This window comes from Oncorhynchus mykiss, chromosome 11 (assembly GCF_013265735.2).
Source record: "Oncorhynchus mykiss isolate Arlee chromosome 11, USDA_OmykA_1.1, whole genome shotgun sequence".
NCBI classification, from domain to species: domain Eukaryota; kingdom Metazoa; phylum Chordata; class Actinopteri; order Salmoniformes; family Salmonidae; genus Oncorhynchus; species Oncorhynchus mykiss.
In genome coordinates, this window is record NC_048575.1 from 18059451 (window position 1) to 18079812 (window position 20362).

General features: G+C 43.1%; 1 protein-coding gene across 1 annotated transcript in view; it reads right to left on the minus strand.

Annotated features, from left to right (window-relative positions):
- LOC110535423 (golgin subfamily A member 6-like protein 22) overlaps positions 1–20362 on the minus strand; it is an 88872-nt gene that overhangs the window by 9333 nt on the left and 59177 nt on the right. The window contains exons 22-26 of the mRNA XM_036936649.1: positions 19985–20194; positions 13915–14024; positions 13738–13812; positions 5195–5288; positions 4696–4730 (exon numbers count right to left, since the gene is read on the minus strand). Of these exons, the coding sequence (XP_036792544.1) occupies positions 4696–4730; positions 5195–5288; positions 13738–13812; positions 13915–14024; positions 19985–20194 (524 nt within the window). The remainder of the gene's footprint in view (positions 1–4695; positions 4731–5194; positions 5289–13737; positions 13813–13914; positions 14025–19984; positions 20195–20362) is intronic.

Genomic DNA, 20362 nt, shown 5'->3' on the forward strand with positions numbered 1-20362 from the left:
TGATATCTCCAGGTGTGATAAGTAGGAATTTTTTGTCTCTTTATCTGTTGTCTGGTACTGTATTTTTGCTAGCTAGGGTCACCTACTTTAAGTGCTGGTGTGTGAACTGCTGACTGCTCATCATTTGCAGATAGTTGTTGACACATCAACCAGGATCAAGGTGCAGAGCAACTTGTTTTGGTAATCAGTGGCTGTATTGGGGGAGGAGTGGTTTCACTTATCCTAGGCAATCAGCAATTTGTACAGGGAAGTGTTCTCTCCACCTTTACTAGTTAATTAGCTATTACTGTTAGTTCTTCAGTCTCCCCTTGATTCTCAGAGGCAGCTAAAAGCAGCGGTCATGTTGCAAAACTAAGACCGTCACCGATACAAAGACTGGTCTGCCGAAAGAGAGGAAGGCTTCACACCACTCTCTCACTATCTTACCTAGTTGTTTAGAGATTCTCATTTTGCTCTTTTGGCTGCGGCCCTTCTAATTTAGTGTACCCTGCGCACACAACCCATGTGGAATTCCAGGTCTCTGCAGGCTTTGGGAGTTCATCTCACCCTATGCTGCACTTCAGTCCCTTGACTTTACTGCCCTGACAGAGACATGGATCCCCTCAGAGAACACTGCTACTCCAGCTGCTGTTTCTTCATCTGAATATGTTTTCTCTCATGGTCTGAGAGCATCTGGTTGTCATAGTGATGGCACAGGTCTACTCATTTGTCCTAAGTGGAGATTTTCTATTCTCACCCTCTCTTACCTGTTTCTCCTCATTCGAATTCCATACTGTCACTTGTCCACTCAAGATTAACAGTATGCCCACCAGGTGCCCTTGGAGAGTTCCTCAATTAGTTGGACACCTTGATAAGCTCATTTCCTGACGATACTCACCGCTCTTAGTACTTGGCGACTTCAACCTCCCGACGTCTGCCTTCGATTAATTTCTTTCCACTTCTCACCCTTTCCCAATCCCTTCCCACTCACAAGGCAGGCAATGCACTTGGCCTCATCGTTACTAGAGGCTGCTTACTACTAATCTCACTGCAACCCCCCTCCAGGTCTCTGATCACTACTTTACTTTTCTGTCTCCCTTTCCTCCAATCCTAGTCACTCGGCCCCTATGCAGACAGTCATGCGCCGTCACAATCTTTGCTCTCTCTCTCTCTCTCTCTCTCCCACTACTCTCCAAATTCTATCCTGTAATCTCTCCCTTCTGCTAAATCCTTCTCCCTCCTGTCTCCTGATTCTGCCACTCCTCCCTTTCCGTATCCTATAACTCGCACTGTCCCCTTTCCTCCCGGCCGGGTCGGCCCTCCCCTCTTGCTCCGTGGCTGAGTGACTCATTGCGAGCATACAGAAGAGGGCTGCGAGCAGTTGAGCGAAAATTTAGGAAAACTAAACTTCCGGAGGACCTATCAACCTTTCCCTCCCTACTCTCCCTCTCTCTCTCATCTTCCAATCTCTTCCCATCATCTTCCCATCTCTCTCTCCCTCTCTCTCTCTCTCTCCCTCTCTCTCCCTCCCACTTTCTACCACTAAATTTCAAGCGTATGCCTCTAGCCCTAGGAAACTCTTTTCCACTTTCTCCCTCCTTAATCCTCTACCCCTTCCCTCTCTGTGGACAACTTTGTCAACTCAGCCATGACATATGCAACTCATTCACTCAGACCATTGAGACCACTGGTCTCACTCACACAGAAGTACCCTACGTCTTGACTTCTTTCTCCCTTCTCTCTCCAGATGACATCCTGCGACTAGTGAGGTCTGGCTGCCCGACAACCTGCCTGCTCGACACCATCCCCTTCTGCCTTCTCCACACCATCTCTGGAGACCTTCTCCCATTCCTCACTTGCCTCACCAACTCATCCCTGACCACTGGCTGCATCCCCTCTGACTTCAAAATGGCCCGAGTTGCTCCCCTCAAGAAACCAACCTTCGACTCATCTGACGTAAAAAACTATAGACCTGTAACCCTTTCTTTTCTTTACAAAACACTTGAGCGTGCAGTCTCTGATCAACTTTCTCATTATCTTTCTCAGAACGATCATCTTGACCCTAACCAGTCAGGCTTCAAGATGGGTCACTCAACCGAGACTGTTCCTCTCTGTCAAGGACACTGCAAAAGCTGACTCTCTTCTGTTCTCATCCTCCTAGATCTATCCGCTGCCTTCGACACCATGAACCATCAGATCCTCCTCTCAGGGCTGGGCATCTCAGGCTCTGCACACTCTTGGATTGCATCCTACCTGGCAGGCCACTCCTACCAGGTGAAGTGGAGAGGATCTGAGTCTGCACCACATACTATCACTACCCGTGTCCCCCAGGGCTCGGTTCTAGGCCCTCTTCTCGCTATACACCGAGACTCTCGGCTCCATCAAATCCTCACAGTCTCTGCTATCATTGCTATGTGGATGACACTCAACTACTTTCCAGGTGGCGACATCTTTGCGCGCCTGGCAGATATCTCAACTTGAATGTCAGGGGGGATGTGGTCAGGGATGAATTGGCGAGGCAAGTGAGGAATGTCGGCCCACCACCTCAAGCTAAACAAGACGGAATTGCGCTTCCTCCCGGGGAAGGCCTGCCTGCTCAAATACCTCCATCACGGTTGACAACTCCAGTGTTCCCCTCCCAGAGTGCAAAGAACCTTGGCGTGACCCTTGTCATTCTCTGCAAACATCAAAGCAGTGACCCGCTCCTGCAGGTTCATGCTCTACAACATTCGTAGAGTACGACCCTACCTCACACAGGAAGCGGGTGCAGGTCCTAATCCAGGCACTCGTCCTCTCCCGTCCGGACTACTTCAACTCGCTGTTGGCTTTGCTCCCCGGTTGTGCCATCAAACCCCTGACACTTACCCAGACTACTGCAGCCCACCTGGTTTTCAACCTTCCCAAGTTCTCTCATGTCACCTGGCTCCTCTGCACACTCCACTGGCTTCCAGTCAAAGCTTGCTTCCACTACAAGACCATGGTGCTTGCCTGCGGAGCAGCAAGAGGAACTTCCCCTCTCTTCCTTCAGGCTCAAACCCTACACCCCAAACCCGAGCACTCCGGTCTGCCACCTCAGGTCTCTTGGCCCTTCCACCCCTACGGGAGCGCAGCTTCCGCTCAGCCCAGTCCAAGCACTTCTCTGTCCTGGCACCCCAATAGTGGAACCAGTTTCTTCCTGAACCTAGGACAGCAGAGTCCCTGCCAATCTTCCATAAACATCTGAAACCCCGCCTCTTCAATCATCTTCAACCCCCCCCCCCCACTAGCTCTGACTCTACGATTGAGGAAACATGTACTTTCTATTCCTGTGGTATATGGATGTCCCACCTAGTTATCTTAAGATGAATACACTAACTGTAAGTCACTCTGGAAAAGAGCATCTGCTAAATGACTAAAATGTAAAAATATCCTCGCCTCTCGTCCCTTCTCACTCCTCCTCTCCTCACCCCTTCTCCTCTCTTTTCCTCCCCTCTCATGCTTCCTCTTCTCCCCTCATTTGCTGTCAAATCAATAAACATACAGCTTAATGAATGAACTTTATAATCCTGGTAAAAGTATATTGTACTATGTACAGAGGCTGTGTATATAGTAAGCTTTGTAATCATCATGGAATAACCAACGATTAGAGGGATTTCAGAAAATATTTCTAATAACTGACTCCTCACTAGGTTGATCACTGTCATGATTATACCACCGTATCCCTAGAGACCTCCTTCATAATGCATGATCCTAATCATGTGTAGGCCAATAGGTATATGACAGCCATGCAAATATCACTTCTCATATAGCAAGTATTTCCATTCATATATGCTACGGGGAAAGTGTAATAATGACACGAAGGGTTTTTCCTATAATCAGAGACAATAGAAGACAGCTTCATTCACTGCATCTTATCTCAGTCTACATTAATATATTCATCCCATCAAAAACCCACATCTATATGAATCTCTTCTCTCGGCCTCTGTAGCAATTATTCAGAAAGACAAAGAGATGTGATTCACCTTTCTGTCAGGGCCCTTAATAATATCATTAAAATGACTGACAGCTTTGAACTGTGTTTGAAACCAATAGGAGTCCAAACAAATTAGATCAGTTTGGAAATAAAGCCTGTTGGTTCGTTAGAGGACGAGGAGGGGGCGTGGTGGAGGGATGCATCGTTAACAAGGGGGACCCAAGAGGTCAGGTGGGGGGTGATTGGTAGTGTGTGTGTGTAGGTTTGGGGAGGATTGCTTCAGGCAGGTACCTCTATTGCCCCCCCCACAACCATCCCTTCTGTCCATCATTCTTTCATCCTCTTAATGAAACTAATAGATGAACCTCTCCACTACAGATGAAACTTAATCTGACAACAATGAGGACTCTGGTCAGAGACTTATCATTGTTAAAGACTCAGCATGATTTAGTTATTCAGTGTGTGTGTGTGGGTAGGTCACGTCACACACAGACACAGGTGGCATCGCCTGAGGGTGTTTTAATTGGCAGTACACCCCCCCCCCCCCTAATGTCATTATCCCATTCACAACTTTTCATTGGTAATAACATCATTAACAGCTGCTGGGGAAGAAGCAGCCTGAGTGTATGAAATGCCTGTGTCTGGATGTGATCATGACTACTATGGTGACTGATTGGGAGTATACGTACACACATGTATGACCACACACACTCACACACACCGTGTCCAGACAGAGAACAGACACACAGACAGTTAGTACTTACTCCTCCTGCTGTTGACCCCGGTCTTGAACCTGGGCCTACGGAAAAAATGACAAGCTAAATATTAATCTAAGCCGACGATAGTCTTATCGGAGCCACGTCCATGTAGAGTTTTGTTCTATTCTACAATATTCTATACTAATCACTGGTGTTATTCTGATTGAGTTACAGTCATTAGTTTTGAGGCAGGTTTTTGGTGGCTGTATGCCTCAGGCACTGCTGACATATCAGACAAGAGTGATAGGACTCTGTTGCTGTTACCATTGTCTGATCAAAGTATTTGGAAATATGACATATTACAGAGACTAAATGGCATGTGTGGTTAGAGCAAAGGCTTATAAAAGAGACATACACATTTAGAAGAGTGGGGGCGGGGTACAAAATATTATACACAAACAACTGTGCATATGTCAACTACAGAAATTCTACATCTTTCTTTCCTCGTTCTTTTTTCTCCCTCTTTCTCAGTCTAGAAGATCTCTCTCTTCTTCCTCTCATTTACCTTTAAGCGTTCCATCTCTCTCTCCTTCTCCTCCCCCTCATCTCCCAATTTCCTCAGCTCCTCCTCTAGGGCCCTGTTAGCCTCCTGAAGATGTCTGAGAGAGAGAAATAGAGACACAGAAACAGAGAGAGAGAGAGAGAGAGAGAGAGAGAGAGAGAGAGAGAGAGAGAGAGAGAGAGAGAGAGAGAGAGAGAAAAGCAATCCATATAGATTTTTGGATGAGAGGAGAGAGACAGAGAAAGGCAACATAAATGAAGGAGATGGAGAGAGGAACACAGTGCACTCAAACCACTGTCTGGCTTTAATGATGTCATTTAGGTGGAATGGCAGGCGAACACGCTGACCCAGACAGAGGGACAGACAGACAAGACATAGTGAGAGGACAGAAGGATAGAGAGGACAGAAGGATAAAAGGATAGAGAGGACAAAAGGATAGAGGACAGAAGGACAGAGATGACAGAAGGATACAAGGCTACAGAGGACAGAGGATAGAGAGGACAGAAGGCTAGAGAGGACATAAGGCTAGAGAGAATAGAAGGAGAGAGAGGACAGGAGAGAGATTACAGAAGGATAGAAGAATAGAGAGGACAGATAACAGAAGGATAGAGAGGACAGAAGGATAAAAGGATAGAGAGCACAGAAGGATAAAAGGATAGAGGACAGAAGGATAAAAGGATAGAGATTACAGAAGGATAAAAGGATAGAGAGGACAGAAGGATAAAAGGATAGAGATTACAGCAGGATAAAAGGATAGAGATTACAGAAGGATAAAAGGATAGAGAGGACAGAAGGATAAAAGGCTAGAGATTACAGAAGGATGAAAGGATAGAGAGGACAGAAGGATAAAAGGATAGAGAGGACAGAAGGATAAAATGATAGAGAGGACAGAAGGATAAAAGGATAGAGAGGACAGAAGGATAAAATGATAGAGATTACAGAAGGATAAAAGGCTAGAGATTACAGAAGGATAAAAGGATAGAGCGGACAGAAGGATAAAATGATAGAGGACAGATGGATAAAAGGCTAGAGAGGACAGAAGGATAAAAGGATAGAGATTACAGAAGAATAAAAGGATAGCGAGGACAGAAGGATAAAAGGCTAGATGAGAAGGAAGGCTAGAGAGGACAGAAGGATAAAAGGATAGAGATTACAGAAGGATAAAAGGCTAGATGAGAAGGAAGGCTAGAGAGGACAGAAAGCTAGAGAGGACAGAAGGATAAAATGCTAGAGAGGACATAAGGCTAGAGAAGACAGAAGGATAAAAGGCTAGAGAGGACAGAAGGATAAAAGGATAGAGATTACAGAAGGATAAAAGGCTAGATGAGAAGGAAGGCTAGAGAGGACAGAAAGCTAGAGAGGACAGAAGGATAAAATGCTAGAGGACATAAGGCTAGAGAAGACAGAAGGATAAAAGGCTAGAGAGGACAGAAGGATAAAAGGCTAGAGAGGACAGAAGGCTAGAGAGGACAGAAGGATAAAAGGCTAGACAGAACATAAGGCTAGAGAGGACAGCAGGATGGATATTACAGAAGGATACAAGGATAGAGAGGACAGAAGGACAGAGAGGACAGAAAGGATAGAGATGACAGAAGGATAAAATGCTAGAGAGGACATAAGGCTAGAGAAGACAGAAGGATAAAAGGCTAGAGAGGACAGAAGGATAAAAGGCTAGAGAGGACAGAAGGCTAGAGAGGACAGAAGGATAAAAGGCTAGACAGAACATAAGGCTAGAGAGGACAGCAGGATGGATATTACAGAAGGATACAAGGATAGAGAGGACAGAAGGACAGAGAGGACAGAAAGGATAGAGATGACAGAAGGATAAAAGGCTAGAGAATACAGAAGGATAAAAGGCTAGAGAGGACAGAAGGCTAGAGAGGACAGAAGGATAAAAGGCTAGAAAGAACATAAGGCTAGAGAGGACAGCAGGATAGATATTAGAAGGATACAAGGATAGAGAGGACAGAAGGACAGAGAGGACAGAAAGGATAGAGATGACAGAAGGATAAAAGGATAGAGATGACAGATGAATAAAATGAATGATAGAGAGGACAGAAGACTAGAGGACAGAAGGAATGATAGAAAGGACAGAAGGATAGAGATGACAGAAGGATAGAGAGGACAGAAGGATAGAAAGGACAGAAGCACAGATGGACAGAGTGGATAGAGATTACAGAAGGATATAAGTACAGAAGGGTAGAGAGGACGGAAGGGCTGAGAGGATAGAAGGATAGAGAGGACGGAAGGACTGAGAGGATAGAAGGATAGAGAGGACGGAAGGACTGAGAGGATAGAAGGATAGAGAGGACGGAAGGACTGAGAGGATAGAAGGATAGAGAGGACGGAAGGACTGAGAGGATAGAAGGATAGAGAGGACGGAAGGACAGAGAGGACGGAAGGACTGAGAGGATAGAAGGATAGAGGATGGAAGGACAGAAGGATAGAAATTACAGAAGGATAAAAGGCTAGAGAGGACAGAGGGATAGAGGACAGAAAGACACACATAGGAAGAAGGAGAGACATTCTCAGCATGACGGCGGTATGGAGCTACAGGGGGTGGAATGATGGATGACGGGAAGACCACTTTGATCTCTGAAGAACAGTGTCAGTGTGTGTGTGTGTGTGTGTTTGCTGACGGCGGGCAGGAAGTAATGTGTGTGTGTCAGGTGTGTGTCTTTTTCTGAGATTCTGAATCAGAGAGGAGTGTGTAACACACACACACACACCTACGAACGCACGCACACACCCACACCAACACCTGCTGTGATCACACATTCCCCCCTGGTGGGAAAGGTGACCTAGTTAGCAGGTGCAGCGTTTAGCTGAGCTGAGTTTCCTGTCTCAGAACATCCAGTCATCTTTAGTAAACAAATTCGCCGCTCAGGGACAACACACACACTCTCAAGGACACACAAACACACACATATGTAATACGTGTACATCATGTGTTTCTGGTAAGGGAGTCCATACCTTGTTAAGGGGCTTTATGTCAGTGTTTCTCCATCCTAGTCCTGGGGACCCTAGGGGGTGCACAGTTTTGTATTTGCCCTAGCACTAACATTGCCACACCTGATTCCTAGGGATGTAACGATTCTCCGATACGCATCGGTCCCTGGTTCAAATGTTTAAGATACTAGTGCATTGGTCAGCAGACCCCAAACCAAATGTAGCATGCATTTGTCAGAACATCCTATTTAAACGTTACGAATTGCCGGTTACACATTTATTTTTAAATGTTTTATTCTACCTTCTGAAAATACCTCATCTTTTGTGACAACTGATGTGTCCTGTCTTTCAGTGTCGAACTAAGCATGCGTCACTTTGAATGCCAAACAACCCCAGGTAATATCAGTAGCTTGTAGTCAAACTGTGCATTGTGCCCAACTTCATGCGCTGACCAACGCGAGGCAGGCGGCATCTTACACATGCTAAAATGTTTATGTGTTGAGTGACAACCTTTGTAATGTGCTAGGTTATTATTGTTATCCATGTGCTGAAAATTGTGTTTTACCAGAACAACTTTCATCTGGCAATACCTGCTGAACAGAGCTTACAATAGATTTGATTTTGATTGTTCGGGTTCAACATCAGCAATAGTTTTGGTATATGTTTTAAATATAATTACATAACAAGGACCGAGGTGCACTGCATGGCCTGAAGGGAGAAGAGAAGTTCACTCTGTAAAAACATCCAAATGGTCAAAACCATTTGATTTTGAAAGTTATGTTATATATTCATTGGCTATGTCATAGCTCATTTGTAAATAATAAATATTGATACATTACTATCTCAAACACTTAATGTGCAAAAATTATGTCTTGCCCATTCACCCTCTGAATGGCACACATACATAATCCATGTCTGAATTGTCTCAAGGCTTAAAAATCCTTCTTTACCCTGTCTCCTCCTCTTCATCTACACTGATTGAAGTGGATTTAACAGGTGATATCAATAAGGGATCATAGCCTTCACCTGGTTAGTTTGTCAAGGAAAGACCAGGTGTTCCTAATGTTTTGTGCACTCAGTGTAGACACTATAATGATATATAATGTTAAGATAGACAGTATAATGATACAGTTGAAGTCGGAAGTTTACATACACTTAGGTTGGAGTCATTAAAAATCATTGTTCAACCACTCCACAAATTTCTTGTTAACAAACTATAGTTTTGGCAAGTCGGTTAGGACATCTACTTTGTGCATAACACAAGTCATTTTTCCAACAATTGTTAACAGACAGATTTTTTCACTTATAATTCACAATTCCAGTGGGTCAGAAGATTACATTCACTAAGTTGACTGTGCCTTTAAACAGCTTGGAAAATTCCAGAAAATGATATCATGGCTTTAGAAGCTTCTGATAGGCTAATTGACATCATTTGAGTCAATTGGAGGTGTACCTGTGGATGTATTTCAAGGCCTACCTTCAAACTTTGCTTGACATCATGGGAAAATCAAAAGAAATCAGCCAAGACCTCAGAAAAAAAATGTAGACCTCCACAAGTCTGGTTCATCCTTGGGTGGCAGCATTTTGTTGTGTGGGTGCTTTGCTGCGGGAGGGACTGGTGCACTTCACAAAATAGATGACTTCATGATGAAGGAACAATATGTGGATATATTGAAGCAACATCTCAAGACATCTTTCAGGAAGTTAAAACTTGGTTGTGGTGGCAAAATGGCTTTAGCACAACAAAGTCAAGATACTGAAGTGGCCATCATAAAGCCCTGACCTCAATCCTATAGAACATTTGTGGGCAGAACTGAAAAAGCTTGTGCGACCAAGGAGGCCTACAAACCTGACTCATTTACACTAGCTCTGTCAGGAGGAATGGGCCAAAATTCACCCAACTTATTGTGGGAAGCTTGTGGAAGGCAACCTGAAACGTTTGACCCAAGTTAAACAATTTAAAGGTAATGCTACCAAACACTCAATTAGTATATGTAAACTTCTGACCCACTGGGAATGTGATGAAAGAAATAAAAGCTGAATAAATCATTCTCTGTACTATTATTCTGACATTTCCCATTCTTAAAATAAAGTGGTGATCCTAACTGACCTAAGACTGAGACTTTTTACTAGGATTACATGTCAGGAACCGTGAAAAACTGAGTTTAAATGTATTTGGCTAAGGTGTATGTAAACTTGTGACTTCAACTGTATATAATGATAAGATATAGACAGTACAATGATACATAATGAGAAGATAGACAGTATAAAGGGAAAGGGGGATACCTAATCAGTTGTACAACTGAATGCATTCAACTGAAACGTGTCTTCCACATTTAAATCAATCTCTCTATACTTAATGATAAGATAGAGAGTACAATGATACATAATGATAAGATAGACAGTACAATGATAATATACAGTACAATGATATATACTGATAAGGGAGACAATATAATGATACATAATGATAAGATAGACAGTACAATGATATATAATGATTAGATATCATTATATCTCATTATACTGTCTATTTTATCATTATATCTCATATTGTCTAAGATAGAAAGTATAATGATATATATACAGTGCATTTGGAAAGTATTCAGACCCCTTGACTTTTACCACATGTTGTTATGTTACAGCCTTATTCTAAAATGGATTAAATGATTTGTTTTCCCTCATCAATCTACACACAGTACCTCATAATGACGAAGCAAAAACAGGTTTCAGATGTTTTTGTAAATGTATAAATGTCAGAAGTATTCAGGCCCTTTACTCAGTACTTTGTTGAAGCACCATTGGCATCAATTACAGCCTCGAGTCTTCTTGGGTATGATGCTACACTCTTGGCACACCTGTATTTGGGGAGTTTCCCCCATTCTTCTCTGCAGATCCTCTCAAGCTCTATCAGTTTAGAGGGGAGCGTCACTGCACAGCTATTTTCTGGTCTGTCCAGAGTTATCGATGTGGTTCAAGTCTGGGCTCTGGCTGGGCCACTCAAGGACATTCAGAGACTTGTCCCGAAGCCACTCCTGCGTTGTCTTGGCTGTGTGCTTAGGGTCGTTGTCCTGTTGGAAGGTGAACTTTCGCCTCAGTCTGAGGTGCTGAGCGCTCTGGAGCATGTTTTCATTAAGGATCTCTCTGTACTACGCTCCAATCATCTTTCCCTCGATCCTGACTAGTCTCCCAGTCCCTGCCGCTGAGAAACATCCCTGCAGCATGATGCTGCCACCACCATGCTTCACCGTATGGATGGTGCCAGGTTTCCTCCAGACGTGACGCTTGGCATTCAGGCTAAAGAGGTGAATCTTGGTTTCATCAGACCAGATAATCTTGTTTCTCATGATCTGAGTCCTTTAGGTGCCTTTTGGCAAACTCCAACTGGCTGTCATGTGCCTTTTACTGAGGAGTGGCTTCTGTCTGGCCACTCTACCATAAAGGCCTGATTGGTGGAGTACTGCAGAGATGGTTGTCCTTCAGGAAGGTTCCCCCATCTCCACAGAGAAACTCCAGAGCTCTATCAGAGTGACAATTGGGTTCTTGGTCACCTCCCTAACTAAAGCCCTTCTCCCCCGATTGCTCAGTTTGGCCAGGCAGCCAGCTCCAGGAAGAGTCTCGGTGGTTACAATCTTCTTCCATTTAAGAATGATGGTGGACATATAGACAGGTGTGTACTTTTCTTAATCATGTCCAATCAATTGAATTTACCACAGGTGGACTCCAATCAAGTTGTAGAAACATCTCTCAAGGATGATCAATGGAAACAGGATGCACCTAAGCTCATAGCAAAGGGTCTGAATACTTATGTAAATAAGGTATTTCTATTTATTTATACATTTGCAAAAAGTTCTAAAAACCTGTCTTCTCTTTTTCATGATGTGGTATTGAGTGTAGATTGATTTGATTGATTCCATTTTAGAATAAGGCTGTAACATAACAAAACGTGGAAAAAGTCAAGAGGTCTGAATACTTCCCGAATGCACTGTATAAGCTAGACAGTACAATGATATACAAGGATAAGAGACAGAATAATGATACACTACCGGCCAAAAGTTTAAGAACACCTACTCATTCAAGGGTTTTTCTATATTTTCTATATTGTAGAATAATAGTGAAGACAAACTATGAAATAACACGTGTAGTAACAAAAAAACTTAAACAAATCCAAATATATTTTATATTTGAGATTCTTCAAATAGCCACCCTTTGCCTTGATGACATCTTTGCACACTCTTGGCATTCTCTCAACCAGCTTCACCTGGAATGCTTTTCCAACAGTCTTGAAGGAGTTCCCACATTAGCTGAGAACTTGTTGGCTGCTTTTCCTTCCCTCTCCGGTCTGACTCATCCCAAACCATCTCAATTTGGTTGATTTTGGGTGATTGTAGAGGCCTGGTCATCTGATGCAGCACTCCATCACTCTCCTTCTTGGTAAAATAGCCCTTACACAGTGTGTTGGGTCAGTGTCGTTTTGAAAAAAAAATGATAGTCCCACTAAGCCCAAACCAGATGGGATGGTGTATCGCTGCAGAATGCTGTGGTAGCCATGCTGGTTAAGTGTGAATTCGAAATAAATCAAAGACAGTGTCACCAGCAAAGCACCCCCACACCATCACACCACCTCCTCCATGCTTTATGGTGGGAAATACACATGCGGAGATCATCCGTTCACCCATAACGAGTCTCAAATTTGGACTCCAGACCAAATTTCCACCGGTCTAATGTCCATTGCTCATGTTTCTTTGCCCAAGCTAGTCTTTTCTTCTTATTGGTGTCCTTCAGTAGTGGTTTCTTTGCAGCAATTCAACCATGAAGGCCTGATTCACACGGTCTCCTCTGAACAGTTGATGTTGAAATGTGTCGGTTACATGAAGCATTTATTTGCGCTGCAATTTCTGAAGCGGGTAAATCTAATGAAGTTATCTTCTGCAGTAGAGGTAACTCTGGGTTTTCCTTTCCTGTGGTGGTCCTCATGAGAGCCAGTTTCATCATAACGCTTGATGGTTTTTGCGACTGCACTTGAAGAAACTTTCAAAGTTCTTGAAATGTTCAGTATTGACTGACCTTCATGACTTAAAGTAATGATGGACTGTCCATTCTCTTTACTTATGTGAGCTGTTCTTGCCGTAATATGGACTTGGATTTTTACCAAATAGGGCTATATGAATACCGCCCCTACCTTGTCACAACACAACTGATTGGCTCAAATGCATTAAGAAGGAAAGAAATTCCACAAATTAACAAGGCACACCTGTTCATTGAAATGCATTCCAGGTCACTTACCTTATGAAGCTGGTTGAGAGAAAGCCAAGAGTGTGCAAAGCTGTCATCAAGGCAAGGGGTGGCTATTTGAAGAATCTCAAATATAAAATATATTTGGATTTGTTTATTTGCTTTTTTGGTTACTACATGATTCCATATGTGTTATTTCATAGTTTTGATGTATTCACTATTATTCTACAATGTATAAAATAGTAAAAATAAAGAAAAACCCTTGAATGGGTACCTATGACCGGTAGTGTATATAACGGCAAGATAGACAGTATAATGATAAGTACGGTACGCAGTATACAGAATGTGAATGATGTACTCACTGTTTCTCCTCACTGATGATGAGCAGCACCTTGTTCTGACCTCTGATCTTAGCAGCTAGACTCTCACTGGCAACCCTGACACACACAGAGAGAGATGCATCATACTGGGCTGGCAATCAGAGAGTGTGTGTGGGTGTTTCCTACTATGTATCTGCTATGTGTTGGTGTCCTACCCACCTCTGCTCTTTGACCCAGCGGTTGACGTTGGCCATGACCACCTGGTTCTCCTGGCGGAGGTGCGCGTTGTCAGAATACGCCTCCTCCACCTCCAACCGCAGTGTGTCCAGCTATAACACACACACACAGCCTTGTACAGCTAACCTTGTGGGGACACACAATTCAGTCCCATTCAAAATCCTATTTTCCCTAACCCCTAACCCATACTCTTACCCTAACCTTAGCCCAAAAACCTAACCTTAATCCTAACCCTAACCCTAGCTCCTAACCCTAACCCTTAACGTAATTCTAACGCTTACAGAGATATGACCCTTATACATGACACCCCACAGACAACTCAAATGTGCTTGGGAATCTGTTAAGAAATCAACGGTTGGATTGTTGATCGATTTTCCTAAACTTTTAAGGGTCTAATTAAAGATCTTGGTTTTAGTTTCAAACAAAAACAGCACCAGTACAGACTTGATGGAGATAAAAACATAGCTTCACAGCACCAGTACAGACTTGACGGAGATAAAGACAGAGTTTCACAGCACCAGTACAGACTTGATGGAGATAAAAACATAGCTTCACAGCACCAGTACAGACTTGACGGAGATAAAGACAGAGCTTCACAGCACCAGTACAGACTTGACGGAGATAAAGACAGAGCTTCACAGCACCAGTACAGACTTGACGGAGATAAAGACAGAGCTTCACAGCACCAGTACAGACTTGACGGAGATAAAAACAGAGCTTCACAGCACCAGTACAGACTTGACGGAGATAAAAACAGAGCTTCACAGCACCAGTACAGACTTGACGGAGATAAAAACATAGCTTCACAGCACCAGTACAGACTTGACGGAAATAAAAACATAGCTTCACAGCACCAGTACAGACTTGACGGAGATAAAGACAGAGTTTCACAGCACCAGTACAGACTTGACGGAGATAAAGACAGAGCTTCACAGCACCAGTACAGACTTGACGGAGATAAAGACAGAGCTTCACAGCACCAGTACAGACTTGACGGAGATAAAGACAGAGCTTCACAGCACCAGTACAGACTTGACGGAGATAAAGACAGAGCTTCACAGCACCAGTACAGACTTGACGGAGATAAAGACAGAGCTTCACAGCACCAGTACAGACTTGACGGAGATAAAGACAGTGCTTCACAGCACCAGTACAGACTTGATGGAGATAAAAACATAGCTTCACAGCACCAGTACGAACTTGACGGAGATAAAAACATAGCTTCACAGCACCAGTACAGACTTGACGGAGATTAAGACAGAGCTTCACAGCACCAGTACAGACTTGACGGAGATAAAAACATAGCTTCACAGCACCAGTACAGACTTGACGGAGATTAAGACAGAGCTTCACAGCACCAGTACAGACTTGACGGAGATAAAGACAGAGCTTCACAGCACCAGTACAGACTTGACGGAGATAAAAACATAGCTTCACAGCACCAGTACAGACTTGACGGAGATAAAGACAGAGTTTCACAGCACCAGTACGGACTTGACGGAGATAAAGACAGAGCTTCACAGCACCAGTACAGACTTGACGGAGATAAAAACATAGCTTCACAGCACCAGTACAGACTTGACGGAGATAAAAACATAGCTTCACAGCACCAGTACAGACTTGACGGAGATTAAGACAGAGCTTCACAGCACCAGTACAGACTTGATGGAGATTAAGACAGAGCTTCACAGCACCAGTACAGACTTGATGGAGATAAAAACATAGCTTCACAGCACCAGTACAGACTTGACGGAGATAAAGACAGAGCTTCACAGCACCAGTACAGACTTGACGGAGATAAAGACAGAGCTTCACAGCACCAGTACAGACTTGACGGAGATAAAGACACGCTATCAGAATATTTGGCTTTAGTTGTACAACTTACGTCAGAAACACATGTTAAATTCTCATGCGGTGGCTCCCTAACTTGTGCATGTATATAAGGAAGGGGATTGTGCCTATAGAATACATCATGTCTAAAAGATGTATCATTTCAGAATAAGTGGTGCTGTAGGTCTGCTGATGTTGCTGGTCTGTCTGTCTGGAGCATGGAGTCAGGAAGAGAGTGGAGGGGTCAGAGAGAATGACATCACTCAACAGGGTCACAGTGAAGGGGGAGAGAGAAAGTTGAGAGAGGTTCAGATTGAGAGCCGAGGGACTGAAGCAAGAGAGACGACACACAAACAGACGAGCGGTCAGACCACCACCACCCCTGACATCCTGACTGAGCTGAAGGAGATGAGACATGGTGGTGGAACATAGAGTGGAGTTGACTGTCACCAAGACTGAACTGAATAACATTGAGTCCAGACTGAAGGACAGTGAAGACATGGTAGAAGAGCCACGATTTGAGCTTAGGCTCACCAAGTTGAAGGTAGTGGAACAGAACGCAGGTAATGAACAGATAATTCATACATATCTATGTAAGAACATTCAAATATTAACAGATTTTGTTCCCATAATTCCAGGACAAGCAGCTGAACTGTCAGCCATGAGGGCCAGAGTGAAGGCCAGTGAGAAGGAGATGATGACTCTTAGAGAGGAGCTGAGCATCACCACTACTCAACAGCAGCTCCAGAAGAACAAGGTGGAGGAGCTGGAGAAAGACAATACAGGTAAAGCCTCATTATGTAGAAACATTAACATTTGTTTGGTTCATTGTGAAGTCAGTACAGTAAAAGATCTACAGATAATTCCAGGACAAGCAGCTGAACTGTCAGCCATGGGGGCGAGAGTGACAGCCAGTCAGAAGGTTGTTATCACGGATTTCCCCAGTACCGTTGCTCATTCCGCGCACCAGCTCCGGAGGTCTACGTCACCGGCCTCTAGGCGTCACTGAACTGTTTCATTACGCACGCCTGGTTCCCATTCCCCCTGATTAGTAATTGTGCCCTCTGTTCACCAGTGTTCTGGTGGGTTATTGTTCCCATGTCCGTTGGTCTTGTGAGTACCTGTGCTTTGTAGTTTCGGCTTTTGTGCTTGTGTATATTGTGTACTCGTTATTACGGGTCTCGTCCCGTGTATTGTTGTGCACTTGTTATTGCGGGTCTCATCCTGTGCATTTATTAGAGGTTTGACCCCGCTCTTTTGTTTAGGTTACATCCCCATATTTTTTATACAACGTGACAGAGGTGGAGGAGCTGAAGACAGAGAATGCAAACTTTACAAAACAAGTTTCACACTGGAAATCTTCGTACACATACTTTATAGTGGGATCTCTAAATTCTTTAGGATTTGTTAATCTTTCATTTATTGTCAGACTACATGGTTTCTTCCAGATCTTATGTGGTTAGTTAAAGTAAACACTAAATAACAGAACAAAATGAATCTGGGTGCAGTTTGATCTGAAAATGACACAAAGTACACACATGCCCAGCCTGACAGGCCACACATACTCTGTGACAAGTAGAATCAATGGAATAGATTAGAACCATAAGACAATCTCTTACAAATCATACAGTGCCTTCAGAAAGTATTCACACCCCTTGACTTTTTCCACATTTTGTTGCGTTACAGCCTGAATTTAAAATGGATTAAATTGAGAGATTGTAATACTGGCCTACACACAATGCCCCATAACGTCAAAATGGTATTATGTTAATTTGTTAAAATACTCATTCATTTAAAAGAATGAAAGCTGAAATGTCTTGAGTCAATAATTATTCAACCTCTTTGTTATGGCAAGCCTAAATAAGTTCAGGAGTAAAAATGTGCTTAACAAGTCACATAATAACTTTCATGGACTGTGCAATAATAGCTTTTAACATGATTTTTGAATGACTACCTCATCTCTGTACCACACACATACAATTCAAACACAAAGATCAGGGAGGTTTTCCAGTGCCTCGCAAAGAAGAGCACCTATTGGTAAATGGGTAAAAAAAAAACAGACATTGAATATCCCTTTGAGCATGGTGAAGTTATTAATGACACTTTGGATGGTGTATCAATACACCCAGTCACTACAAAATATACAGCAGTCCTTCCTAACTCAGGTGCCGGATAAGAAGGACACCGCTCAGGGATTTCACCATGAGGCCAATGATGGCTTTAAAACAGTTACAGAGTTTAATGGCTGTGATAGGAGAAAACTGAGGATGGATCAACTACATTGCAGTTACACCACAATACTAACCTAAATGACAGAGTGAAAAGAATTAAGCCTGTACAGAATAAAACTAGTCCAAAACATGCAACCTGTTTGCAATAAGGCACGAAAGTAAAACAAACAAATGTGGCAAAGAAATGTACTTCATGTGATGAATACAAAACATTATGTTTGGGGCAAATCCAACACATCACTGAGTACCACTCTTCATATTTTCAAGCACGGTGCTGGCTGCATCATCGTATGGGTATACTTGTCATCGGCAAGGACTAGGGAGTTTTTTAGGATAGAAAGAAAAGGAATAGCGCTAAGCACAGGCAAAATCCTAGAGGAAAACCTGGTTCAGTCTGCTGTCCAACAGACACTGGGAGACACATTCACCTTTCAGCTGGACAATAACCTAAAACACAAAGCCAAGTATACACTGGAGTTGCTTACCAAGACAACATTGAATGTTCCTGAGTCGCCTAGTTACAGTTTTGTGACTTAAATTGGCATGAAAATCTATGGCAAGATTTAAAAATGGCTGTCTAGCAATGATCAACAACCATTTTGACAGCGCTTGAAGAATTAAAAAATATATAATGTGCAAATATTGTACAATCCAGGTGTACAAAGCTCTTAGAGGCCTACCCAAAAAGACTCAGAGCTGTAATCGCTGCCAAAGGCTATTCTAACAGTTATTGACTCAGGGGTGTGAATACTTACGTAAATTAGATATTTCCTAGTTAATTTTCAATACTTTTGCTAAATTTTCTAAAAACATGTTTTACGTTTGTCATTATGGGGTATTGTGTGTAGATGGATTAGAACATATAATATATTTAATCCATTATGGATTCAGGCTGTAACAACAAAATGTGGAATAAGTCCAGGGGTATGTAGACTTTCTGAAGGCACTAAGTTCTCATCATATTCTTACAGCTACACACTCCAATAATAGTTTGGTACTACAGAACAAATCACAATGAATATCAATTAAACAAGTAAACCGTGTGAGACTGAAGCCTTAGACTCTTGTGTTTTCTTCCTGTGTTCACAGACAAAAGTGGCCTCTCTGCTGCTTTGACTCGTTCAGGAGGGGTAGGACCCTTCAATACTGACACCACACTGATCTACAGTAAAGTCTTCACCAACACTGGCAGGGCCTACAACACAACTACAAGTACTGACCACACTAATCCAACACACACTGAATCAGGCTACAGTCCAGTATTACTAACGGTGTCTGAGAGATGGACAGTGATGATCACTCCCTGCTTCACCTCTGATACCGGTATCTTCACAGCACCAGTGAGAGGAGTCTACTACTTCAGGTTCACCGCCTTTGAAAACCGCACTGGGAAAGCCATGGCTGTTTACCCTTACCACAATTACAAGAGACGGATTTTTAATAATGACACCAATGATCAGTATTATGAGTACATATCTAATGCTTTGTCTCTAGAGCTGGATGAGGGAGATGTGGTCTACATGTGTCTCTCTGCAGGCCGTGGACTCTGGGATAATAATAATAACCACAACACCTTCAGTGGCTTCCTGCTCTTCCCTGTGTGAATACAGCACCATGATGTAATGCTGTAATGAACTAAACTTTCTGATGTGAACCGTTCTGGGGTTAAACACCCCAATGTTCCTCTCTAACCAATAAATAAGCATTACAAAAGCCAGATGACTCTCTCTTGTATTGTTGATATTTTAGTATCAGCAACATCAAGTGATGACAATTCTAACTGCTGCATCCTGATGATAGTAATGTCATTATCATACAGTAGTGAATAGTACTTGTGTAATATATCATTCATTATACAAATAATTGATTGGACTTCAATAGCGCTTTTTCTAGACACGTAAAGGGGGAAGCTCACCTCATTCAACACCAATGAAGGACAGTACTATTAAATAGAGTAATTATGTTAAATGAAATGGTGAATATTGTCTCACCTCCTGCACCTTGCTGCTGTACTTCTCCTGTAGCGTCTCTGACTCTGTCCTCAGTACGACCAGACGCTCCTCCTGATTGGCTAGCCGCTGGACGTCGTCTTGGCCCCGGCTCTGTGACCTTAGCAGCTGAGTGGTCAACGAGCTGTACTTCTCCTCCAAAGTCCTCACCTGATTGGTCAATGAGTTGTTCTCCTCCTCCAATGTCTTCACCTGTGGAAGGAGGGCGAGATAAGCAATGTCAGGGTTGTGTTCATATTGGCAACACAAACAAAATGTCTGATGTTGAACAATCTTAGCTAACACCTCCCTGTTTTGCTCTGCTTTAAAGCATGTCCCCTGTTTTTCTCTCTTAAATCATTTTTTAAACATGTTATAGTT